This window comes from Lissotriton vulgaris, chromosome 2_1 (assembly GCF_964263255.1).
Source record: "Lissotriton vulgaris chromosome 2_1, aLisVul1.2, whole genome shotgun sequence".
NCBI lineage: Eukaryota > Metazoa > Chordata > Amphibia > Caudata > Salamandridae > Lissotriton > Lissotriton vulgaris.
Genome location: NC_141687.1, coordinates 828,394,200 through 828,421,469, shown reverse-complemented (window position 1 = coordinate 828,421,469; position 27,270 = coordinate 828,394,200). Strand labels below are relative to the sequence as shown.

The 27,270-nt window shown below is 43.7% G+C and overlaps 1 protein-coding gene across 1 annotated transcript in view; it reads left to right on the top strand.

The window, feature by feature from the left end:
* The window catches only part of LOC147731234 (lanosterol synthase-like), a 310,880-nt gene that overhangs the window by 61,987 nt on the left and 221,623 nt on the right, over positions 1 to 27,270 (top strand). The window contains exons 2-6 of the mRNA XM_086954169.1: positions 1,591 to 1,729; positions 6,758 to 6,839; positions 16,395 to 16,516; positions 17,288 to 17,384; positions 25,678 to 25,813. Of these exons, the coding sequence (XP_086810295.1) occupies positions 1,591 to 1,729; positions 6,758 to 6,839; positions 16,395 to 16,516; positions 17,288 to 17,384; positions 25,678 to 25,813 (576 nt within the window). The remainder of the gene's footprint in view (positions 1 to 1,590; positions 1,730 to 6,757; positions 6,840 to 16,394; positions 16,517 to 17,287; positions 17,385 to 25,677; positions 25,814 to 27,270) is intronic.

Below are 27,270 nucleotides of genomic sequence, written 5' to 3'. Positions count from 1 at the left end.
ACCAACCAACTAGCACACACACTTTACTGAACCTCTTGATGATTACCATTGCACTAACACCCGCCCTATGGATCTCGACCACAAACATGAGTCCTCTCGCTGGTTCCTCCACATAGGAATTGCCTCACGCTGTCCCATTACGTCTTTATAGTACTCAGCCGGATTTGATTTGGGCAGACATGTCTTAGTTTCTTCTTAATTGATGTTTTAACATTAGTTTTGCACCTAGAATATGGGAATGTGTTTACTGTACTACTGTATTTGATGTCCAAACATGATATCCTTATAATGCATCGTATATAACTTTTATGTTCTCAGTTGTACACCTGCAACATAACCTTATCATAGACCGACTGTAGAATGTAATTTATATAGACCACATGTATCTCTAAAATAACTGTAATTCCAACTAACCACTTAAATGGTATCTTTTTATCTCTGTAGTTCTTCTTTGCTTTCTATTTTGTTATAATTGTCAGTATAATTATTACTATTATCATTATTGTTATTTTCATTTATAATGTTCTTTTCCTTGAAAATCCAATACAAATAACTTGAAATCAAAAATAAAGTTGGTTATAAAAAATAAAGACAATCTAAAAATCACTTTAAAATCTCAACAAACGAAGTAGTGAACAGTATCCAATCCCAGCATGGCTCTGTCAACAACCAACCAATACCAGGCTGCTTTGCAATGACGTCTCACCAATCCTATCATGACGCTCTCGCTGATTAACCAACCACAGCATCTTTTTGAACAGGTAGACAGTTACAAACCCCTTTTAAACCAATAAACTAAATAAACCCTTGTCTGCTTCAGACAAGATAAGAGGGAAAAGTCAGTAAATCAAGTAAGACAATTTATTGGCAAACCATGAAACTTCAAGAAATATGAAACAGAAGTACAAAGTTAAGAACTTAGAACGAAAAGCACATTTGTATTCACACTTCACTCCAGAGAGACTCCCGTCCAGCGACAATATACAGTAATTAGTACTCTCACTCCCCTGCATTTAGAAGTAGGGTACACCGACCCAAATTAGGCACACAATCCTGGAAAAGAATTGAAGCATACACTAAACACAGAAATCAATACTGTATTTGAACAAACAAGCACTGAAGTTAAATAAAGACAATTGGAAAAAACTGAGAGGCACTTACCTTCTGCTAGAGCAGCAAAGAAGAGGAAGGCCCCTATCAATCATGGCTATTTATACTGGGGCCCTTGATATAATTCAGTACCTTTCTATGCAATGCGCTGCAGAAGGCACATAATTTTAACTTAGTTCATTGTTTGGCCATTCAAGCCACCATGTTTTTTTTCTTTTGTTTCTGTGTTTTAACTTTGCTGCTGGAGAAATTAGTAAAGAAGGTTCGTCATAAAAGAACCTGAAGTCTTGTAATAGAATTGAACACCCACAATCACTCGGAGTTTCATTCTGAAAGGGAGGCAGCCTATAACGTTATCTCTAAGAGCCACCATTCCTCTAAAGGTGGTGATCTATTGCAGGTAGAGTGTTTCTGTTCTCATTGTACATCAGGCACTGCTCTGCTGAATAATACTGTTTTCCCTTCTGATTTAATTTCCAGAAGCCATACTTCAAGGACTTGCCGCCAGCACACTCTGCTCTGGAGGCAGCTCAGAATGGCATGCTTTTCTACTCTGCTCTACAGGCGGAGGATGGGCACTGGGCTGGAGACTATGGAGGGCCGCTCTTCCTTTTACCTGGTATGTAGAATGTTATGGGTACAAGATGGCACCTGATGTGATCTGATTCAAATTGATTATGTTGCAAACATTCAACAACCTGCAATGTGAGAGTGGTAACATGTGCTATAAATGCTATTATACTTATACTATTATTAGGGAGAAATGTGCAGCGATATATTTTTCTGGAATAAGAGAAATACATGCTCTGTTCTTTCTGCATGAAGTTCTCCAATGTTACATAGAGTAGAGTCTGCCTGTTTTCATAAGGTGGAGCTTTGCTCATACCTTTTCCCCTGGGATTGCCTTATTTGCTTCCCTATCTCCACATGGCTCAGTAGTTTCATCCCAGTGAGTGCACTTTTTTCCTTTTGTGGTTAAAGCATTTTTGCCCACTCCATATGATGGAGTTTGTTTGCTCTCCTTATTTTGGATGTGTCCTCTCCTACCCTCTACTGATATGTAGAGGTTATTTGATGTCCTTTGAATGGACGTGGCCACTAAGATGGATCTAGTTTGTTACTACCCCAACAGGATAAAATGGGTCTGCCCTTAAACCACCTCCAGCCAAGTAGTCTGTCTCCCTTGGGATGGATGTGCTATCCCCTCATCCACCAGAATGGTATTGGTCTGCCCTTTTTTGTTTCAGTTGGATTCCCACATATTCTGCCTTTTTTGGGTGGAGATGACCTGACCCAATTAGGATTGATTAGTTTCCCCTTTACTATCGCTTATTCTTGTGTTATCCTCCTTGTAATAAATTCCTTCCAATGATGGGGTTTGAATGTTTCCCTTGGTCTGCCTCCCCTTCCCATGGGTAGATATGTTCTGATTGTCTCCCAGGTTTGTTGTTTGTCTGAAATTGTTAAGATCTCTTGAAATGGTGTTGGACCAATTCATGGGTGCTCACAAACATTTTCCCAGGGGCCAAAAAGTATGGTCTCTGTTGTGTCTGAAGACTGCATTGATGCTAACAGGGTGGAAGGTGGGTGTATGTTGGGCTTTGGGGGAGCAATGCATGTACATGGTGTGGGTTGTTAGTCGTGGAGTTATTATGAGGATTACAGTCCATACTGAAATCATACTCCTAGTCTACAGAAGCGACACAAAATTTGCAATATTGTGTTAATCTGTAACTGAGTTGTTATCCCTCCACCGCACCCTGGAGTAAGCCTTCTCCGCTGGTTATTGCTATCTTTGGTGAGTCAACTGCACGCAGGAAGTAACTTAATGATTGCAATGTAGTAAAATGGAATCTTGGGTGTCTCAATCTCTTCATATCTTTAGTGAAACAGGCCCACCATGAAAATGTGCTGATTCACTGAGGTGAGCAGGCACAAACTCCCCAATCTCTACAATTGGACGTAATAAATTGGGAAAGTTTTAACAATGGCACAGGGGTAGTTCTTATTTAATCCTGATTTCACCACTTTGTCAAAATATGCTGGTTGCGAATTCTGAATTAAAAGTCTGGGCAGGTTCAACAACACAGTGGCATTTCTTTGGTGAGAGTAGTCCCTGTGTCTCACCGTTGGAACTACTCACACTTTGTTTTGTAACGAGCAAGATGGATACTAAGGGACGAGAATAAATGGGTTTCATTAATCCCAGCCTCATTTGATGCAAATTGTATGCTCTTGGGCAATAATTTTCTCAGCTCCTTTTTTTTTAAAGGGATGGAACGAACATAATCAATTTGTGCACTGGTAGTATGTGACTACAGTCCAGCAATCATTTGATTTTTCCCATGGAGGAGAAACTACCTAGTTTCAAAGTCCACTCACTAAAATGTAGTGTAATGAGAAATGTATGGGCTTTGAAACAAGGAGTCCTGTACTGTGGTGTTAGTACTCCTGCTTCACTAGATTGTTTGATCGTTGTCAAATCATGTCCTTCCTCTGCCTCTGTCCACTGTGTAATAGAGGTGGGTGAGCCACCGAAGTCAAGGGTAGCCAGGGGGCATATTACCAAGCAATAGCGATAATTATCGCTATTGCTTTGTTAGAGACAAAAATTTACCGCTGAGCTGCGGCGATTTTTACCGCAAATAAACCTTGGTATTACCAAGGTTTATCGCAAATGCAATAAAAATCGCCGCAATGCATGAATATCGCTGAAAAGTCCGCGATATTCATGCATTACCGAGCTAATGCTCTTAGCCATGTTATCCAACTCCCATTGGATAACATGGCTAAGAACTGCTCAGGGCTGGTTTTAGCTTTTGGAGATATTCGCGCTTAGCGCGAATATCTCCAAAAGTTGGTAATAGGAAATAGCGATGTTAGCGACTGTTTCCAGTCGATAACATCTTGGCACGCCCACTTTGCATGGCATTAGTGATAAATATCACTGACATGCAAAGTGGGGCCCAAGATGGTCGCTATCTCCTACTAGCTGTCGCTATCTGGTGTTAGCGACAGCTAGGTAATAGGGAGATAATTTTATCTCCGCTTTCTTGGCTTTTAAAGCGGAGATAAACCCCCTTGATAATATGCCCCCAGATTCCTGGTTCAGGCTCATCTCTAAGTCCTCTTGGCTCACCGTGCCTAAAACAAGCTAAGCCTTCAGGCTGCTACATACTTCTACCTGCAGTCTACCCTCCTGAACCAAGAATTAAAGGCAAAACATTAACCTTTGATGTAAAATGAGAGAAGGAAAGAGACAACCAACTAATGGCTGAGTTGTGCAATATGAAACCAGAAAAGAGGGGGTCAATCCTGGCTGCCCTACTTTCACATTGTGTGAATGTAGGCAATTTTTATTTCGCCTTGACTCCTTTTTTCTTCACCATCGCATAGAAGACCTTGAAATACATGAGTTCCGGATATGCAATGTACAAAAAACGTGTCCAGTATTTGTTTTAATAAACTATAATGTTGTGATGTATAATAACTTCGGTCACATAGAGGGTAGACGTGACAGCTGACTTGCCTCATGTTTTTCTAATGACAATGTCGATAGACCTGGAAGGAGGGCATGAATGCTTCTAAGTTCATGTTTGTAAACTATCACTTCTGATAATTTACAATCAATGCAGTGACATCATCTGATATACTAAGGGGAACATCTTCCATGTTAAAGAAATGCACTTTTTTTTTAATATTGAAGAGACTTTAATATATTTTTAAGTAAGTTGCTCGTCATTATATATGAAGGTGTTCCTAGAGATGAGGACTCCTTCTGAGCCTCTTTTTTTCTTTAATTTAGGTAATGAGTAAATATATGCTTGCATGTTTGTGTAGCATCTTTTTGAGTGTTAGTGTTCAAACACGTTAACAGCTGCCCAGTCATGCTGGTCATCAGGGGGAACCTGTGAAGGTCAAGGGGGCTCCATAATGAGTATTCCTGGTCTAATTCCTCTTGGTTGCTAATTTTGAGATGGAAAATGTCTCATTCATCTTTTTACTGATGCTCCTCTTGATAGATTTGTACTGTTAAACCTGCAATAGGTTTGGTCTCATCCTCCCTATGAGTGGGGCTATTATAATCTTTCAACACCTCTGTGAAGGAGTATTCTGTTGTGCCCCTCCACCCTTGAATTCCTCAGGGTTAACGAAGGTCTGACTCGCTTCTAGGTTAGTGAAATATAATTCCCATGTATGCTTGAGCTGTTCTAATTCTTCAGACACTGACCACAATGAGAATGTCCCTTCTGAAATGGAATCGTTCTTTTGCTTCAGCAATGACCATGCTGGTCTGGGCCTCTAATGCTGGTCTCCGGTGCCCCCTATATATGTCTGGTTTGTACCCCTAGTGATGTTGGTTGTCTGGTTTCCCACAATGTTTTTTGTTGCCTTTGCAACAGGGCCAGATCTGTTGCGCCTGCGACTGAGCCTGGGTGGTTACCTTTGAAACCGGGCCTGATCTTTTGCCACTGGGGCAAAGCCTGGTGAGTTGCCATTGGGGCGGGGCCTGGTCAATTACCCATGCATTTGGGCCAATGGTTGTTCCTCTTGGCAGTGATTCATGGGCCGTTCCTCTTGGCAGTGGGTCATGGACTGTTTCTCTTGGGAATGGGTCTTTAAATATCCTTGGTTAGGCTTTCCAGTGAACACTCCTCACTTTGGTCTGAGCCAAGTACCACATACTATAGCACATTTTTGTGCTGTCAAGAAATGCTTCCTCGCACTGAGAGCTCAATTAGAACAATGTGGATATTTTCCATTATTTTCAGAGTGTCTCACTTGTTAAGCATATTTGATTTAGCCAAATGATTTTCTTTCACAGAATATGAATAGTAGTATAGATACTCTCTAAGAATATTTTTTTATCCGTCATCCTTTATTTCCTTATCTTTATATTGTTATTCATTCCAGCTCCTTAAATACAGATGTTTGCGAAGCCTAGCCCCAGTGCATTTCAGAGTAGTGGCCTTTCTCTGAAGGCGATTATTGTCCGATTATAAATTTCATCCCTAGAGTAAAGTCGTCATTGGGCGTCTCCTGTTGTCTTGCGCAGGCCTTGGGCTGTTCTTCCCGTCAGTGGGCCTTGGGCTGTTCTCTTTTTCACTGGCCTCTGGGCTGTTCCTCCAGGCAGTAAACCTCGGGCTGTTATCCACGAGACAAGCATTGGTCTTGTCCAGGCTTGATGAGTCTCATAGTATCCCTGTGTTGTGGGTTGGCAGCGCAGTCTTTCATGGTGCGGGGATGGTATACCCTCCATTCTACTTTCAAGATGATTGCCCCAGCCAAAATACCCAGTGTCCCACTCACTCCCTCCCCCCCCAAATAAAAAATCAGAGTCATTGAGATTGGACTGGTCTGTTCAATTTCCCATGAGGAGCGTGCTCCTCCCACATTTTTGATTAGGATCCTTCCCCCACATCATTGGGTTAGAGTTGGTGTTTATTGCTCCACGTCATGGCGTATTTCTTAGTAAGATTTGTATAACGAATCTTGCAGATGCGAAAGCCTGAATGCCTCATTGCCAGCTGGGCACAATCCATCTCACTGTGTCCATGTTTTCCTATAATCCTTTGTTGAAAATGCTTAGAAAGCCCACAATAACCCCCCAGTGACTGCTGATTAATTGCTGTTTCTCTCTACACAGGTCTTCTGATCACTTGCTATGTGGCGAGGATCCCACTGCCTGAGGCCTACAAGTTAGAGATGGTGCGATACCTTCGCTCCGTGCAGCTTACCGATGGGGGCTGGGGGCTGTGAGTACTCTTCCTCTCTGTCATGTAAACAGACCTAAATATAATCTCTTTCCTACATGCAATGAATGCTGGTGTCTTATCTAATGTGATTTCTCTCCTGTAATTTGTAAACAGCTGTTGTGTTGCCTACAAATTGTTAGGGTCACACCCTGTTGATCCACTACGCTCTTGTCCCTTCTGAAGCCACCAAGCCCATCTGCGGCGTGCCCCAAGGATCATCCCTCAGGCCTACCCTTTTCAACATCTACATGACTCCACTCGCCAACATCGTCCGCTCGCACAACCTCAACATCGTCTCCTACGCCGACGACAACCAGCTGATCCTCTCACTCACCAAGGACCCCACCACCGCCAAAACGAACCTCCACGAAAGACTGAAGGCCATTGCTGACTGGATGGAGAACAGTTATCTGAAACTGAACTCAGACAAGATGGAGGTCCTCATCCTCGGCTCCTCCACCTCCGCCTGGGACGACTCCTGGTGGCCAGCCGCGCTTGGAGCCGTACTGACGTCCATCGACCACGCACAAAACCCGGGATTCATCCTGGACTCTTCACTCTCAATGACCCAACAAGTCAACGTTGTTTCCTCCTCCTGCTTCAACACCTTCTGCATGCTTCGCAAGTTCTGCAGATGGATCCCTACCGGAACCAGAAAGACGGTGACCCACGCCCTCATCAGCAGCAGACTGGACTATGGCAATGCCAGCTTCGCTCCACCAACCTCGCCTTCGTCACCGTCCCAAGCATACACAGAGCCACCACTGGCGGCAGATGCTTCTCCTACCTGGCCGCCAAGACGTGGAACACCCTCCCCACCCATCTGCTTCGGTCCCAGGGCCTGCTGACCTTCAGAAAACTTCTCAAGACCTGGCTTTTCGAGCAGTAGCTGTTTGCCCCCCCCCCCCCCATCACTGCCCACCTGAAGGACCTGCACTGGCTCCCGGTCAACAAGAGGATCACCTTCAAGCTCCTCACCCACGCACACAAAGCATTCCAAAACACCGGACCAGCATACCTCAACAAGCGTCTCACCATCTACATCCTGAATCACCAGCTTTGCTCCACCAACCTCGCCTTCGTCACCGTCCCAAGCATACACAGAGCCACCACTGGCGGCAGATGCTTCTCCTACCTGGCCGCCAAGACGTGGAACACCCTCCCCACCCAGAATCTGTCATCAACAGGTGGTATTAACATATGGAGGCCCTTCCTTCACCCACTAAATCAGACAGAACATAATTTTTTATTATGAACTATATAGGGCCCGATGTATGTAGCGTTTTCCCCATTCGCAAACGGGCCGATTCTCAGAACCGACCCATTTGCAAACGGGAAAAACCCTTTTGGGATGTAAAAGACATTCACAAAATAGGGAATTGCAAAAATTGCAATTCCCTATTTTGCGAATGCATTTAAGGAATCGCAATTTGCGATTCCTTAAATGAAATGCAGGAAGCCACAAAGATTTGCGATCTGCCTTTCAGGAATCGCAAATTACCACCAACTTCAAGTTGGTGATAATATGCAATTTCCATAAAAATGCACTCTTTTGCATTTTTCAAGGTGTCATGTGGCGTACATACATGCCTTTAGGGCATGTATGTGCGCCACATGCGCACACTTACCTTTTAGGGGGTGCAACAGGGTGGCCTTTTGGCCCACCTATCAACCTTGAAATTGCATTCCAAATTTGCGGATACCTATTTGGTCCATAGGAATGAATGGGAAGGTATTCCTTAATAGTGAATTTGCGATTCACATTTAAGGAATATGTAGGATTCGCAATTTATTTTGCAAATCCTACATACATTGCATTTTGCTTTTCTTAAATAGCGAATCTGTAAAATGTGCTATTTAAGAATCGCAAATGCAATTCTTGATACATCTGGCCCATAGTGTCTATAAATCAAATGCATTAGAATAATTCTGATATTATAAACAGCTCAGCAATAAATACACATGTAGGGGCAAATGTCAGATATGCCTCATTCATATTTCTTGACCCATTCCTACACTACTTGTTTTACATGAATTGGTTGTAACCAGACTTCTGATGGGTTTAATTTGTTTGTTAATATGTCTAAGTGCACCCCTTGTTCCAATACATTTTATACCTTTTCTAGGCGAGGTGTTTAATGGATCAAGGAGGGATCAGCTCATGTCTGGCTTCCTGATCATTATGTGTAACTCTTGAACAGTACTTTGTTTTTTAAAAGCATATGTGAAAGCTTACTTCTACTTTCCTACCTTCTTCCTATAGGCCGTAACATTCAAGCTCATCTCCTTCGTAGCTGTCTCTTCAGCTGCTGTGCTTACAATGTGTGCACCTTAGAAAGGGAATTTTCCTTCTCGGATTTATCAGCATGAGTGAAAACAACATGGCAACATGAGCACACACGTATTAGCTACAAAAATAAAAAATGTAGAGTTGACCCACTCTTCTGCTTCTAGGCAACATATGAATTCAAATTCCTAAGTCCGTTTTTGTTGTATTAAAACAGGCCTATATTGCATGCAGGTCTAAAAACACATATAAATGTCCTAACATAGACAACACTGCGGAATGCAATTGTGCCTTAGATTGCATCAAATAGTAAAATGCCCACAGACCATCTTTAATGAGCTGGTCTCTAACACTTTATCCTTGAAATGAAATGAAATGAAAACAAATTTATATAGCGCTACTAAGCCCAATGGGCGCAAGGCGCCTAACCAAAAAGAAACTAGCTGTAGCAAATATGTTCTTATTGTGGGTAGGCCTTGATAAAGCACCAAGTTTTGAGCGCTTTTTTAAAAAGGGACAGAGATGGTTGGGCCTTAATCTCCAAAGGGAGAGAGTTCCACAGCCTAAGAGCAACGATGGAAAATGCTCTACTGCCCCAACGGACCTTCCTAGCACGGGGAACCACAAGCAGATTCATCTCCGATCCTTCATTCCTAGGTTACCGGATATCTAAGCTGGTAAAACCTCTGAGGTGAAAACCCATTGTTGAATGTTTATGGTATTACCTCTGGCGAAACCAAAACAGTTTTACAAGTCAGAATGGGGGTACCGTGCAGTTTATTCTTTCTGACTGGTAAAACCTTATGTTTCCCTTTTTTCTGAAAAGTTTTCCCAGCTCACGGTCCTTCCAGTAATAGCTCAAGGAATTTGAGTATGGAACACCCACTGATTCAATTTGTGTCCAACTCGGAATGTACATTTTGTTGCCAACGCTGCGTGTGCCAGATTTCCAATTTACCACTAATCCAAAATGTGCCCTTTAGATGGTACCGTGCTGCCTGGTGGGCTGCTGTAGGAACACCTCCATATCTCGCTCTCATTCCTGCCTCATTGATACAGTCTCACAATCAGCATCTCACCCATGGGGACCAGAAACCAGCAAAAGACCTGGAATACAGAGAAGGGAAACTGAGACCATGTGTTACATGAGTGAAATCTTTGATTTCTACAAAATGTAGGACAGAGGGTCAGTCTTCCTATGAGGAGATTATAAATGTAAAGAAAGTAAATTCACTGGCGAAATCGACACTATGATGTCTAGTGCCAGTCACTTGTTAAAGAGCCAATGAACGTTCAACAATCACTCACTCCTCAGAACTCTACTAACTGCCAGCTGTGAAAGATTGTGTTTCAATCTTGGCTAAACGCTGAGGAATTCATAAACGTAATGTATATGGATTGTGCAGAGGAGGCCTTACCATGCGCGTGTGGAAGGACGTTCCCATAGGCTAGTGTTTGTGTCATAACATCTCTTCATTTTTTTGTGCCATGCTTTATGATGCTTGAATAGTACATGTTGTTCCATAAAGAGACATTTCCAAGTTTTATTGTTCGAAAGTTGCTGAGAGATGTTTGAGATGCTAAATAAAACTGCAGTAACTGTTGTTCTGCAAGGTTTGTGCCAATTATAACTTCTTAGTATCTGTCAATTGTGAATTTTGAAAAAACCCTGCGATGTAATATGCAGTACAACGTATACATTGTCCTTGTTATTTTAAAAACTGCTTGGTCACTGTCCATTTGTTCATGGAGTTTATTCCATAATAAAGGCACAGGCATAAACTGTAGATATGCTGTTTACCCATGGTACATCCACTCTTTTATATGAGACTTTCCAAACAATAGACAGTTCTCGATTTCATGTGACTTTGTTAGATGAATACATACATCTTTCAGGAATATTGAAAAAATAACAGATGCAAGATTCTCTGTTTCGGGTTTGTCCTTTAAGCGTTACATCGCTGTATCAGACTTTAAATGTGTTAAGAATGAGGACTATTCCTGGAAGCCTTTGGCCGAGCTCACTGACGTCTGGCGGCTGCTGCACCCGGCTGATACCCAATTCACCTTCTTCTCCGGTCCACATCGCACATTCTCTCGTTTTGACTACATCCTTACTCTACTACAACACAACATGACGGTACACGAAGCAACACACCTAACACGTGGCATATCTGACCACTCGCCAGTTTTCACACACTTAACGTTTGGGACTCGACGAGAGGGCTGTATCGCACCAATCAGCGCTTGGCACCTGAAGAACGAGGAGACTAGGAAGGCACTCACTAAATCAATCACTCACTACTTTAACAGTAATGTAGGGTCGGTGGACTCCCCTGTCATCATATGGGAGGCCTTTAAACCCGTGATCAGGGGGGAGGCGCTGTCGACCAGCGAGTCATGTGCCTCATACAGGCCGATCTCGCTGCTTAACGCGGAGCCAAATATTCTGGCCAAAACACTCGCAAATAGACTCCAACTGGTCCTATCCACCCTGGTCCATCCGGACCAATCAGGGTTCATGCCCCGCCGCAACACTGCACTCAACATTCGCCGCCTTAATGGGGTACTCGGGCAGCGACATAGGCTGCAAGAGGACGCGGTAGTGGTTTCCCTTGATGCCACCATGGCATTTGACACCCTAGAGTGGCCCTACATGATCGCAGTACTGCGCAAATTGGGCTTTGGACCGAATTTCATATCATGGGTGTGCCTCCTTTATACCGAACCATTGGCCCAGGTGGTGCTAAATGGCAAGGCGTCCAAAGTCTTCACCCTTGAGAGAGGGACTAGACAGGGCTGCCCTCTCTGTCCCCTCCTGTTCGCGCTCTCCCTTAAGCCGCTCGCGGCCTGGATAAGGCAGGATGTTTACCTTAAGGGTATAGCCTGGACGGAAGAATGGGAGGACAAGATCTCCCTCTACGCCGACGATATCCTTCTGTACCTATCCAGACCGCGTAGATCTATCATGGCGGCGCTCGACATCCTCACGAGCTTCGGACGGAACTCTAGATTTCGGATAAATTGGAGCAAATCCCACCTTTACGTGCTACACGGAGACCCCCCGAGGCTCCCAGCCACCTGCCCTTTAACAGTGGCAACAGACGGCTTCCAATATCTAGGAGTCTTCATCTCCACAGACAAGACTATGCTGTACGAACGCAATCTACTCCCGCCCCTCAGACGGCTCCAACGGGATGCTAAATCGTGGCAGAAACTTCCACTGTCGTTGCTGGGCCGAGCGGCCCTTTTTAAGATGGTGGCGCTGCCGAGGTTTCTCTATGCGTTGCAGAATACCCTGATTTAGTACCCAACTCATACTTTGCAGCAGTAGAAGCGGCGCAGTGGGACCTTCTGTGGGCCGGGGCGCCTAGAATCGCATTACACAAACTCACATTGGGGTGGTACGACGGTGGGATTGCCCTCCCCAACATCCGCAAATATTACTGGGCAGCCCACCTATCGGCAATTAACCAAGGGACATACAGTGACGGGGATGACCCCGGGTACGGAATGGATAGATGGCTACTTCCTGGGGGGAACTATGAGGTCGCACTCTACTCTAAGCCGGGTAGACACCAACTCTCCGGACCGACCCAACACTCAGTACACATATGGCACATTGCCCAGAAGAAGCTAGGGTGGTCAGATGTCCTCACTATGTCAACACCTCTATGGGCCTCCGAAAAACCTGCCACCCTAGGGCGCACCAAGGGGTTCCGCAGCTGGGACCTGATAGGGATCTCACAAATCAGAGACTTCTGGGGACCAAAAGGAGTCAACACGTACGCACACTTGCAAGAAACATACGACCTGGCACACACCGAACACCGGTACCTACAAGTACGACATTCCCTACTGGCGAACATTCCACCAGATACTACCATACCTTAGGCCTCCCCACTGGAGGACAGATTGCTAGACGGGCACATCCCAGAACACGCCATCTCCCTCATATACAAAAAATTAATCAACAATCCCCCTGACACTCTCCTTCCCTTGAAAGAAAAGTGGGTCGCAGACGGCTAGAGATAGACGAGGAAGAATGGTCATATGCTCTCGCCTCACCGAGGGAGGTAGCGTTCTCAGCCCGATTAAGGTTAATCCAGCTGAAAATCCTTCACAGAGTTTATATCTCATGTACCAGGCTGGAAGCGATGGGGAGAGGTGGAGAAGGGCTTTGTAGAAGGGGCTGTGGAGGGATAGGCACCTTCTTCCACATACTTTGGGAGTGTCCAAAAGTGCAAGGATACTGGAGACGGGTGGTGCAATGTATGCGGGAGGTTTGGGACGTAGAAATCCGTCTTGAGGCTAAGAGATGTCTCCTGAACATTTGGGAGCCCACAGACCTGTCTTCCAAAGGGAAAATTTGGGTGACTCTTGGGCAGATGGTGGCAAAGAGGAATGTTGCGAGACTGTGGGGAGCCCCCAATCCACCGAAACTGAGGGACTGGCAAAGCAACATGGATTGGTTCATGCTGCAAGAAAAGAAGGTATATACGGCAAGAGGATGCCCCCGCAAATGGGGAAAAATCTGGTCAAGCTGGAGCAAATTTAGGGGTCACATATGCGAGCCTCCCCATGTCCCACAGGTTGGCTCAGAAGACATAGACTAATCTGTTTTTCCCTGTGGCGTTAACCGCATGAAATGTAAAATTATAGATGCATTACTGGTGCTGTAACAGATTCGAGACTGGTGTAACTCACTGACCAATGTTATTTCTTTACCTGACACAGAGGGGTTTTGTTTGATGTTGGGGACTGTTAAAACGAAAAACCCTGTTCTACTGCACTGCATCCTACACTACATTTCCTGTTTCATCGCACGAGCTGGCAGGCGCTCCTCTAACAACATTGTTTTACGCCACCGGGCCCCCGGGATGCCGGTTCCAAGGCTGTGTACATCCGACTATTGCTTTCCTACTGATTGCTCACGACGCTGCCGGCCTCCAAGTTGTAGGCGCATGAAGCAGTGTATTGAATGTACTATACAATAAAGCAGTTTGAACACAAAAAAAAAAAAAAAAAGAATGAGGACTAAAGCATAACGTAATGCGATATAATGGAGTCAGCACTGAACATTGTGTTTACGTGGTGGAAGCTTAGTTTGAATGAGAAGTTACTACCTGCCTTATGCAGCAATAAGGAATGCATCCAACATCTCTTAAATTATGCAAGATTGTGCTTGGGTGTCTTAGTTTCACAAAATGTCTGACCTAGCCAGTGTGGTGCATGTGGACAGTTGTGGTCTAAGCAGCATGGCGATCCACCTTTAATGTATGGAATAAAGCCATTCCACTCAGGTTTGTCTCCAGGATGCTTAGGCTTGTTTAGGCCATAGCTCGTAGGCATAAGAGTTCAAATAGAAAATATTTGCATAACAAAATGGGTGGCTAGTCTGCCAATTTCTACTAAAATAGTCTTTCTGAAGGAGAGGTTATACTGAGAACAGAGTGGCAGTCTCTGCAAGATTGTTTTCAAATATTTCGTCAGAACTTTGCTTAAGTCTACAATTCATGTTGACCGAAGTTTATAATTAACCCTGAATCTTCTTAGGATAATCAGAGGGGGTTATTTTCTGAATTTGTCATCAGATTCAGCACAATGTGGTTGAATAGTAGAAAGCTTTGCATAGCAGTAAATGAGTCCTGATAGGATGCCATCTGTATAACATGTTAATTTGCTTATTGAACCTTCAAATCATATCCCTCAACTCTAGATGTGTTTTGTAAAGTAATAGTTTAGTGCTTTTTCAAAGAATGGGCAGACAAAACACCTCTGTATACATTTTCCAAGATTTATGGCCAGTGAAGAAATCCTAATTTTATGATTATGTAAGATAGATTCACTTGATAGATGGGACCAGCTCACACTGTCGAGGGCCTTTTCAATATCTATTGACTAGTGTGTCCGTATTTTACTATTACTGATGTTTGGCATGGAGTCCACTTGACAAAGATCTGTGATATAACACATATTAACGTGCAACTTATTATCTCTAAATCAACAGTTAATGGGAATGCAGGGTACTCAATTGTGTATGTAATAAATGTAGTTTGTCTGCTGAACTTGGACCTTCATATGGGAGTGCTCTGTCTAGCACATTCTAGGATTTTAGACACTATACCAGGCTTCTCCAATGAGTAGGTTGTAAGCTACTGGTAGCTCTCCACAGAGGTGTAAGACAGGTCCCTGAAACTCTTTGGCACATCGGGCCCCAACCCTACAGGGGGCCCCCTATTCAGCAAAGACCGATGCATATCTGTAAGATATATGAGGCTCGCCCCTTATCTAATGATTCAGGAGGGCCCAGTCATTTTGTGTTACTGGCTCTCCAGCTACCTGTAAGCAGATATCCTGTGGGCATCCTAACCTCCTGAATTAGAACCTTTTGCTCACCTGAATTAATATATAGGTGGCAAAATAGTGAATTTAAGACTCCTATGTGCGTATTTTCAGAACTCATGATCTGATGTTTGGAGAAAAACAATGACTGAATTTTCAAAATATATTTAAGCTGAATTTAGTGTTAAATCATTTGTCAAGACGTATTACTAATAATATTACTTTTGTGTCAGTGCCACTGCAGCTGCTGCTGGCAAGTATTTCCTGTGTACAAGTATTCCAAACAGACAATGCTTTTTTATCATTACTGCTGGCAACCCTGCCTGATGCCCTGAGATGTTTACTACTGGTAATCTTGCATGTGGTGACCACTAATGTAATCTTGTCTGATGTGGTCAGATTTACAACACATAGAATATTAGTAGCTCGCAATGATTTTATTTTAACCTAAGTAGCTCTTATTACACAAAAAGTTGGAGACCCCTGCGCTATAGTAACATGCTTACAGGCTAAAATAATCCCAAAATGTCTTAATGATTACATGTCACCAATAATTTAGCATTACTCTTTATGCTGTGTTACATGACATGCTGTGCATGGGAGTCCATCATGTGGAATGTTTTGGTGATTCTCGAAAGAAAAGAACATTTCTTGGTATCGTGATACGATTTTTGCAACTAACATTCTGATTGTTTAACTATAGGTAGTGAGGTGAGTCTTTTCATGTGGAGTTAGTGCACTGGGTAATCAGTACCAAAGTCCTTGGAGCATCCTCTCTTGTTTTTCTCTTATGAAGTGACCAGTCCTTTATCTGGGAAAAGGTGCCTGCCTTTCTTAGTCTGTCCCTTTAGAAACTATTCAAAGTTAAATGCTTTTGTTGCATTTTTTTTCAATAGACACATAGAGGACAAGTCAACTGTATTTGGCACAGCCTTGAACTACACGAGCATGAGGATACTAGGGATTGGGCCGGATGATCCTGACTTGGTGCGAGCAAGGAACAACCTTCACAGCAAAGGTGAGCAGTGGGGGAGCCATGTCTCCTAGAGAATGTTTCCAAAGAGTGAGCAGAGGTCTTCATCAGGAGCATCTTTTTAAAAGAGCAAGGAAGAGTTGCACTTAGAACATATAGTATAACATATATGTAAGCTGTGACTTCCATCAATGGTTGGTGTGAGCCAGGACTGCCCCCCACAGTGGATATGCACTTGTCTGTCGGGGCGAGCCCCTTGAGCACTATCAAGCTGCAAGCGGAGTTATGGCAAGGATGTCAGAAAAGCTGTTCGATGGCTCAGGGTGGTAAGAACAGATTGCCTCCCACCTACCCTGCAGCAAGTGAAGTGCAAACACAAGTTCAGGATGGTCTATCAGATTGGGTTTCCTAGGAGAGTTGTTCCCACTCCTTTAAGCAGCCTATGGGGTGGATAGTGTGCCGTATAAGTATCAAGTACATTTAGCAACATTAACCTTTCTGCCGCTCTTAACAAGAAGGTGACGGCTAGTTGTGAAACAGCATCTCCTGTAAGTGAGCTAGTGCCTGTAAAGGGCTTGTGGCATTTTACATGAGTCTATCTCTAGCAAGACCAGCAGTGGTCAGTCTGAATGGGGTTCAGAGCATCTCAGTGAGTGCCTATTTACAGTTTACTGTGACAGTGTGTCCCAAAAGGACCAGCCCATTAACTGTGTAAGCTACATAATATTTCCTAAAGTTTCATATCTCAGATGTTTACTTTGATGCCTGAAGATCTTCGTCCTATGAACACTCTGTGATTCTTTTCTCTCCTGTCAGGCGGCGCTGCTGGCATCCCATCTTGGGGGAAGTTTTGGCTTGCCATTCTGAACGTTTACAGCTGGGAAGGGATGAACACCCTCTTCCCTGAGATGTGGTATGTTGACTTCAGTGATTATGCTCAGTCATGACAAACTTGATTGGTGCGATGTGATTGCAGGAGATGACATATAAACAAATGCAGTATAAAAACTCTTGTTACAAAATAGTTAATAATTTAAAAACACAAGAGGAGCTAAATACAGAGCAACTCAAACTAAGGCATTACATCAAGACAAACCTTATTTTAGTAAAATAGCATATCAAATATTAATACGTTCTATTACTGGCTATAAATTGTACAAGTGCAGAATGAGGTAGTTTACTTACTTAATCTATCTAATCAACATGTTTAATAAAGTGCACTCATAGTAAAAATACCGCTAAGTAATGAAAATGTAAGCTATTAGACAATCTGAAAGGATACTAGATTCTGAAGAGAGCCATGCTTTCAGCAAATTGAAAAACTATCGCTGTTTGGTCCATTCTGATATGGTCTGATAGAGCATTCCATTACTTGGGCGCATTACCAAGCATCTCGTCTCTCCTCTTCTAACGGGGTTAAGGGATTAGCAGAGGCGCTGTCACCAAAGCTAAAGAAATTCCCTTGTAGGAAAACATTGCGTTGTTTTGGGTGACAAGTATTTAGGGCCCAGTTTTTGAAGTCTTTTAAAATACTCTTCTTTACCATTAGCCAGTGAATGGATCTTAATAAGTTGTCTACCAGATGCCACCTGCGCAAGATAAATAAGTAGGTTGTGAACCGCATTTTGACATTTTTGCATAGGTTGGTGGAGAGTCTAGCATAAAAGAGATTGGCATAATCAAGTCTCGAATTATCTCTTGAACTATGCTGCAAGATTTTCTTCAGCAAATAATTTTAATATTTTAGTCAAGAGGTTGAAATGGAAAAAGGGGTCTTTATCAGTTATCTCACCTGCTAATTATTGCTTTTGATCTACATCCAATTACCTCAACATTTTTCACTTTCAACTAAATGGTTACACTGAGGAGAACCATTAGGATGCAGGGCAGATCGCCACCGCCCACATGGTGGTGGTAATCCGCACTACATCCTTCCCGCGCACGCCACCCATTTCCCCCGCCATATTAGTATGAGGGGGGATACCGCGGCAGATAGGAACACCGTCTGCCGCTTTTCCGCCGGGTTGACAAGTCGAACGGGCAGAAAAGGGTTTAATATGGTGGCGGTGTCTGCTAGACACTACCATCCATATCAGGATGCAGGCGGGAGGCAGCCTTTCCATGGCTGCAAAGGCATGCAGATTTTGAAGTTGGGGGCCCGTTGCGGGCCACCCGGAAGTAGGAGGTTGAGAGGGGCACATGGCGGTACCTATGGTACCCCCCTGCATGTACATGCAAAACATGGCAGGCACCGCGCTGTGCCTGCCACGTTGTGCATGCATATGCACAACATGCATTTTTGGCATTGCAGCGGGTGCTGCTGAAAGCACCGCCCGCCGCAATGTTAAAAATGCAGGATGCGCCCGCCAGTGTGGCGAGCGCATCCTAATCACCCCCACTGGACCGCCGCACTTATGCCGGGCTGTCCCTTTTTACATCAGGTTGGTGGGCGGACCTAATGATGCCCTAGGTCTTTAAATATAGTAGAAGACAAAAGAGATTGATTCTGGATTTTCAATACTTGTTTGTAGTGTCTGTAGGAAAATGCTTCTTTTTGCATGGTCACTCCCATTTCTTTGGACAGATGCTGTTTGGTTTTAAACCCTGTCCCCAAGGACCCATCTAACCAGGCCCCAGTGCATATGCTCCTAAAAACATGTTAAATTTGTTTAAATCCCTGTTCAGCACATTTATTTATTTGTTTGTCCCTAGTATATGGTACCAAGTGTACCCTGGGCCTGAAAGATAAATGTCACTAGTGGACTGAAGCAGCTAGTGTGCAACCACTAAAAAGACAATGCACACCATGTCTTCAAGTGTGCCCTTCAGCCGGAGTCTAAAGTTCTAAATCTCCAAATTCAACCTGTCAGAATACCTATTTTGCCAGGCCTAAATGTTCCTTTTTAATATTTATAAGTAAACTCTACGGTACTAGGCTCTAAATGCCCCTATGGCAGGGTGTAGATATTTAAAACATAGGAAATGTGAACTTTAGAAACTTTTAACTGTCAGTACTTGTAAAACATGAGTCATTCTTCACTGTGACAAATCTGGCTCTTCCATAGACCAGCACTGGGTTACATTATAACACCATATAAACCATAACTTCAGTTTGGGAATAGCTAGAAAAATGATTCAACAACTCATTCTAGTAGTAATTTAAAGTCCACCCTAATGTTCAAGTTGGATTTTAGATTACTATTTTGAAAATGGCACTTTCAGAAAGTTGATGTCTGCCTAGCCAAATGTGCCTTTCTGCCAGTTTCACCTGACTGTTAATGGCTCTCCTGTGTTGAGACATATATTGCTCCCTGAGAGTGGTCAAAAGGCTTGGGTGTGGGGAGCTATTTTTCCCCCTGACAGAATGGTCATCTGGGCTGTGCCGGACTTAATTAAACTTCAAAAGGTGCCGATCCTGTCACAAAAAGATGTAGCTCATACCTAGGCCTGCCCCTTCCAGTGTCCTGATAACCATCTTGACACCAATCTCAGCGTGAGAGCTGGCTGCCCCCCAGAACCGGTTTTGAGTGACTACTAGGGAGGATTTGCTTATTATCATAGCCACACCTTTGGGTGGGCACATGGGGATTCGGTACAAGGGAACAATGTTTCTGTCATGTTGTTTTTAGGTTGTGAGGGGGACTTGGATAGTTTATAGTAAACTGCACAGGAAGTGCTGCAAGAGTGGGTAGGGGCACCCCTGGTAGCTTCTACCCCATTGGTTAGGGAGTGACCATGGGTTCCTTCACCCACAAGCTTGCACTGGGCATACATTTTAGCACTCCCAGTATCCTCTTCTAAGAAGATCTGGACCTGTTGAAGACAGTAGAAGGACTGCATCTACTATTGAACCTATTGAGAGTGACCCCAAGGGCTGGACCTGCTCCCAATTGTACCCTGGTCCAGGGCTCTCAGGGTCAGCTGGCTGACCTCCTATTAAGCTATAGGGACCCACAAGCTGCAAGAAGGCTACCACCCTGAAGTTTCAACTGGACCTGCCCTGGACCCTCATTGTGGTCCTCTGGAGTTAGCCATGACTCCCAAGTGGTGTCCCTAAAGTGCTGGGGCCCTTCGATAAGTGTCAGAGTGTACTCCTCTTGCTTAGCCAATAAAGCTGTGACTTAGAAACGTTTTCAAATATTTCTGCCTGGACAGCTGACAGAAGACTGGGACTTACCTGCAATACGATCCACAGAGAGTGCATCGCCAGTGAGCCTTACTGCGCCACAGCTCCCGCTACGCTATTCTCTGCAGCAGCAAATCAGATTCAGCAGGCTTGACGTCAAGTGGCTTCTGAGGATGTTAAACCCTCGCGGGCATTCTCGCAATGAGAAGGAATCAAAATTTCTGAAAATAAACTACATTTACGGTAGAAATCTTCACTGGACCCAAACGCCGAGCAGCATTCAAATGACATCATTGACTTCCTGGGAATGAACTCTGCACTTTTCCCGTTTGGAGCTTTTCACGCCTTCACCAATGACATCCTCCAGACTTCTTCCAGCAGCTCCCTGTTGATGACTCTGTCTTCCGATGCATCCTGCTGCCATGCACACTGAGGATGCTACTGTCTCCCAAAAAATCTAAGTCCAAAGGTAACCCTTTGACCAGGCACTGCCTGGGCCTTTTTTCCGACCCATGCTCTATTTCTATTGGCCTTAACAGTTACCCTTGTCCTGGTCTCTTGCGACCAGCTGTCCACAGTTGGCGCTTTGTGATTTTTGGTGATAACATTTAATTTAAATTTAAACATTCATATCTCTGGTTCTCCTTATTGGATTTTTTGTTGTTTTGATTTCTATTTGTTCATTAAATTTTTCTCTATTTTGATAAATCGGAACAGGATTTTTATTGAGTTATGTTTTTTACTTTTTAACTGTTTTGATTCTGATAAATGCTTTACACATATATCCTAAGTTAAGCCTGTCTGCTCTGTACCACAGCTACAAAAGCTTGAGCTCAGGTTTAAATTAGGCCTAACGAGATCTAGTACTGAATAGTGACATTACTGGTTGGTGAGGACTCACATCAACTCCAGCTAATGATCCATTTTCTCCCAGCATGCTATTAGAATCTCTGTTTTACTACTTTTAGTTGGGGCCATTAACCAGCATCCATTCCTCAAGTTACCTGTCTCTTAGGACACAGTGGTAAACTGAACGTGCTATGATCTTGTGAGATTTGGAGCATTGTTGGCCAGAAATAGAAGAGGTGTTTGATGGTCACACTGGGTATATTGTTTTGTGTTGACTTGTAAGAGGTGATCGACAGTGCACAAGAAGCTGGACATACCCACAGAAGATAGTGCCTTCCGTTTGAAAAATCTTTTCATATGAGTGCCCTTAGTCTTGGTGAAAGGACTGTAACTCTCTTTCTCATGAGTAACTTGGAGACCCTTGGCTGGCCCATAGAAGCCCATTGCCTCCCATCAGACACCACTAACCCCTCTGATGCTCCCAGGCAAGATTTCAGAGACCCACCAACAGGCCCTCAGAGAACTTCCCTGAAGTGTGATAGAGGCTCCCTGACAGGAATACCTCTCTTTCATTGATGAGCCAGGCTGAAGTGAGCTTGGCCTTGCAGAGGGTAAAGTCAACTTCACCTCATTACCTTTGCCCAGTAGCCATTTTACAAAATGTTGTTTCTGTATTGTGTTATCCTGATGCAAATGAACTAATATCTCTTTTGCCTCAGGGGATTACCTATATCTTCAAATATGGATTAGTCACCACTCTTCTGAAGAAACCAAAATGAGAACCATGCAACCTGAAAAATTATAGGCGAGTTATTTTGCTACCTGCTTTCTCAAACTCGATTAGCTCTTGGCCAAGTGACTGTCCCTTACCTTAATAGTATAGGGTGCCTAGTCTAACCTCAGAAACCAATACCTCAAGACATTCATTTGTTCATCAATGCCAGTACAGGTGCAACACCTGTCTTTTCCTCTGCCACTGCCCCAAGCAGTTGTTTAAATGAGAACAGAGCCCACTAGCATACAGAGAGGTTAATGCCTCCCCATTCTTCAAATCCAGAACTGTTTTGTGTGGAGGATTCTGTTAGGTCCTGCATGGGATGAATCATGAGTGGCGGTGATCATAGCCATCTTGCTCAGTCTCCACCTTGCCGTCTCAGCAGTGTGTTTCTGATGACTTGATGCCTTGGAGGCCTCCTTACTTGCTGATCTTTGCTCGAAATTTTTAAGCATGAGCGAATTTTGCGAATCTGGCATTCGCGAATTTATCGAATTTGCGAACTCGCAATCCGCAAAATCCGCGAATTCTCGCGAATTTGCGTTTTTTTGTGTTCGCAAGGATTTCTGCCAGTTCGCGAGGGTTTTGTACCAGTTCGCAATTGCGAACTTACATGTCGGCTCGCAACGGTCGCGATTATGTTGTTTCTACGTCTGGTTCATCATCACAGGTTCCCAGCACCCTCTGTTTCACCCCTGCCACCATCTGTTTCACCCATGCCTCCCTCTGGTACATCAATGCCACCCTCTGGTTCATCATCACTGTAGATTATGGGGGGAAAAAGCAAGCACACCAGCCCTGCTTCAACTGACATGAATTAATTTGGGGTTGATTTATTAATGTGTCACTGTTTTAAAATTCCAGTCTGGCACCTGCTTCCTTATCTGTAATTTGCTTTCTGTTGCAGTGCAATTTTTTTTCCAGGACCTTTTATGGCCTACTTGTAGCTATTCTATGAGCCTGCCGTGAGGGTCAGAGCAGGGTCATACAATTGTTGCAACTAGCAACTGAACTCTGGAGGGGCCCCAGTCAGGAAGCACGACAGGGAATGGTTACTAATGATGAGTTTGAACTTTTGAACCTGCTGAATGCTTTCACTTTTGCAAAACTCGTTTTTCTGCAGAACAGCATTACAGCAACTGCAATGCCCCAAACAAGCTTACTTGTGAAAGTTGATTTCTAATCCAAAAGTGATCCAAAGAAAGTCAAAAGGCCTCAAATCCAAAAAAGTGCAGGCAAATGTCAACCTGAGGAGTTATTCTGATAAAAATCATCATTTTCAGAAGGTCTATGCTTCTTGCTAGTGGATTTCTTGTGCAGAATTGCAATTTTTGTAATTTCGCGAGTGCGAGATTGTTGCTGCCTACATGTTCGCAATTGCGAACTTACACCGCACACCGCAAAATTGTATCATCAAGAAAAAAAAATCCGCTGCGTGCGAATTTACGGATTTTCGGTAAATTCGCAAGCGTTCGCGGATTGCGAATTTACCGAAAATCCGCAAAATTCGCGAGTGGGACTGATTTTTCCGCCCATGCTTAGAAATTTTTGTTTTGTGTGGGCTTCTGTGCCTGTTTTTGATGCACTTAACTTTCCTCAGACTCTCTTCTTCTTCTGCTATGGAGTCACAGTATAAGCTCTAGTTGTTTATAAGTAGGGCTCCCAGTTTTATGGTATTTTTTTGTGACATTTCCGTCTGTATTTATTCATAATTATTTTTTGGTACTGTTATCTGTATTTATCCAAATTTATTTGAGTTTCGTGAAACTATAACGCTGAAATTAGTATATTTCCACATTTATTTAACTAATAAATATGCACTCATACTTGCTTGAACATCTGCCAGGTTTCAAGGATATGAACATGCGCAGAAGTTAAATCAATGCACTTATATGAAAATATGCACATTTCAGTATCAACCTTGTGCATATCTACTGCTGTTTAAGCCTCTTTACTAAAATAATTTTCTTAGTTAACCCCCTAACCTATCAATCCACATTTATTGGCCTGGCAGTCATAGCAAAGTGTATTCAAGAATCACTCAAAAAGCCCTCAATTTCTGTTTTTATCCACTTTTAAAAATAAATACAGTCAAGAAAACAAATGTTTTTCTGTCTGTATTTATCTGTAAAAATCAGTAAAAACGGAAAACAGTGAGCCTTATTTATAAGTTCCTATTGCCTGGTGCTCTTCTTGTCTTAGGAGATCTACTTGTGCGTCAGTGAGTGATACTTCAGTAGTGTGCCCGGGGGAGTTGCCTTTTGTGCTCCGTTGAATAGCAGTTATCCATACATTTTCACAGACTTTACAGCTGTCAAGTATCATTGAAGATCTGCTTCCTCATGACTCCTCTAAGACACTGGCCCGATTTAGATCTAGGTGGTACTCCCGCCGTCCCTCTGTGGCTGCTGTTCCAAGTACTCCTTCAAGCTGATGGTATCCCGCCCGCCATATTTAGATATGCTGATTAACCACTGCGGTGGTCTCCTCTGTTGGGTAACAGTAGTCCATCGTGGTCAGGCTGGCGGTGTTCCACTGACCCTATTTCGATGTTGCTGTTGAGCTGGTGTCCTAGCGGCGGATACCTGACTGAGGGAATCCCTAGTGGAGTAGACACTGGTAAGTACTGCTCATTAATATGTCAATACATATATATGTTGTGTTTGCTCCAAAATACATATTTAGGTAACGTGATATGGCCCTTCTTGTTACTTATGGCATGCCTCACACACACAACATACGCACTCTATTAAATGCACAACCCCAGGCACCACAAGCACAACACCCACAACAACAATAGTATTTTTTAGGTGTTGTAGGTAGTTGTAAAATGAACACTACTGCATTACACATGAAAAACAACTGGATGTAAGAGCAATTCTAAAATACACAAGGCTACTGCAATTCTCAACACACTATTTGTAGTAAGACAATTGTAAAAGTAACTGTAAAAGTAACTTAGCTTAGATCCCGGTGACAATCGAGTCGTTTGGGGTGTGGTGCAGTCGAAGCACCTAAGAAGGGACCTGGACGATGGGTTTCAAGACAGAAATAGAAGTGGAAAACAGTTACAAATGTACGTTTATACCTCATTTACTCCTATTCAACCAACTCAAAGTAGGAGGTGTTCCCACCACAGTTGCCTCAACGGAAAGGCTCATCATAATTAGCTAGTGGTCATCTTGGCTAGAGTCCTGTCGACAGCTGCTTCTGTCTATGACGCCGCCAACAAGGATGAAAACTTTGCAGATCTTTCATCTATGGATCTGCCAACATCTAAATAAAGAGGGTGGTAACTCCATCGAAAAAGTGACGGCCGGACCATTACCACCAAGATCTAAATCAGGCCCACTGCCTGGTTCTAATGGCTTGTTTGTAGCTGCTGCTTGTTTTCATGCTTCTTCCAGCACGTACCTCTTTATGTTTTCTTCTCACTGTAGAATTGCTTTTTTCTAGGCTGTTGCCCACTTGGATGCCAGCTCACCCTTCTACTCTCTGGTGCCACTGTCGGCAAGTGTACCTCCCAATGAGCTACTGTTATGCTGCACGACTTGCTGCTGAGGAGGATGACTTGATCCTCAGCTTGAGGCAGGTGAGTCATCTCCACATTGCTTTTCCACTGTAAATCCCTACATCTTTTTTTTCAGTCACAAAGTTGTCATCAATACCTCATACCTCTTTATGCATCCCCACGTCAAGGTGGCCCACCACGCATACATTTCCAACCTATCCTTATAACAAAACACATGGACACATGTTGGGACCTTGCACATGTGCATTATGCAACATTGCAGAAGGCTACACATCTTCCAAAGGAGATAGTGCAGAACTGCACCTCAGTTGGGTCCTCAGAAATGTTTACACCACTTATTTGGGACCTTACACATGACCATTATTTTGTAGCACATACTGCACGGGACAGTAAAGCTTCCCAGTGCTCCACATCACAAACTGACTAATGCACAGCTCCTCACTCAGTGGCAACTGCTATGGAATGGGGGTGGTTGAAAAAATAAAAAGATCACTTACCCTGAACGGCCACTACCTCTCCGCCGTCCTCTTCTCTTCCTGACTCCTTGCAGAACTGAAGCACACAGGCTCCCAGACTCCCCTAAGCCAAGCATGACCACAGTCTTGTGATTGTTCTGAGCGGCCTCTTTGGCCACTCAGGAAGTGCCTGGGACAGTTCTCAACCCGGCAGTGCAACACAGCCAGGTCGAGAAATGATAAGTGCGCATGTCTGTTTGGCCAGCCCAAGACAGTTGGACAAACTGTCATGCACACTTATGGTGAACCAGTCACTCCTCCTCCCTGCGACCCCAGCCCCTTCCTTGCCTGGCCCCATATCCTGAACTAAAAATAAAATGATAATAACTTTGTGTTATTATCATTGTATTTTTCCTTCTTTACAGTGCTCACAGAGCAGTGGGGCGATGCTCCTCTGCCTTAGTGGAGGAGCCCCCCACTGTCTCCACTACGTTCCCAAAGGAACTTTTGGGTAGCCTCATACCTTCCATATGCCATCTCATATAGCCACATAACTACTACAAAACCTTACATGGAGCTAGTACCCAGCCCGCCCAACAGAACTTTTAAAAGCATCTCACACCTCCCACACAAAGTTTCGACAACATTTATTCTGTGGCACAGAGCTCAGTCTTCCCACATATTCATGCATGAGGCCATGCACAAAATGGGATATTACAAAGCCTTAGCATGGAAACCTGCACTTGGCCCTTCACTTTCTGAATAATGTTGCTTTATTGGTGGTAGGAAATATTAGATGGGAGAAGAGCCTCTTATTACATTATTGTTTATATATATTTTAACCTTTTGTATTTAAAACAATGAAATATTGTATGTGTAAGGGTTTTATGGACCCTGTTAGCCAAAATAAAAATGTGACACCTTTCAAAGGACATTGTACAGGATCCCACAACTCTGTATGGATCATCCACCGCACCACAACATTGCCACTGGGCTCAGCATTGTGGTTCTGGAATTCTGGGCCCTGCTGTAATACCGGTACCGAGGTCCAACACTCGTGTC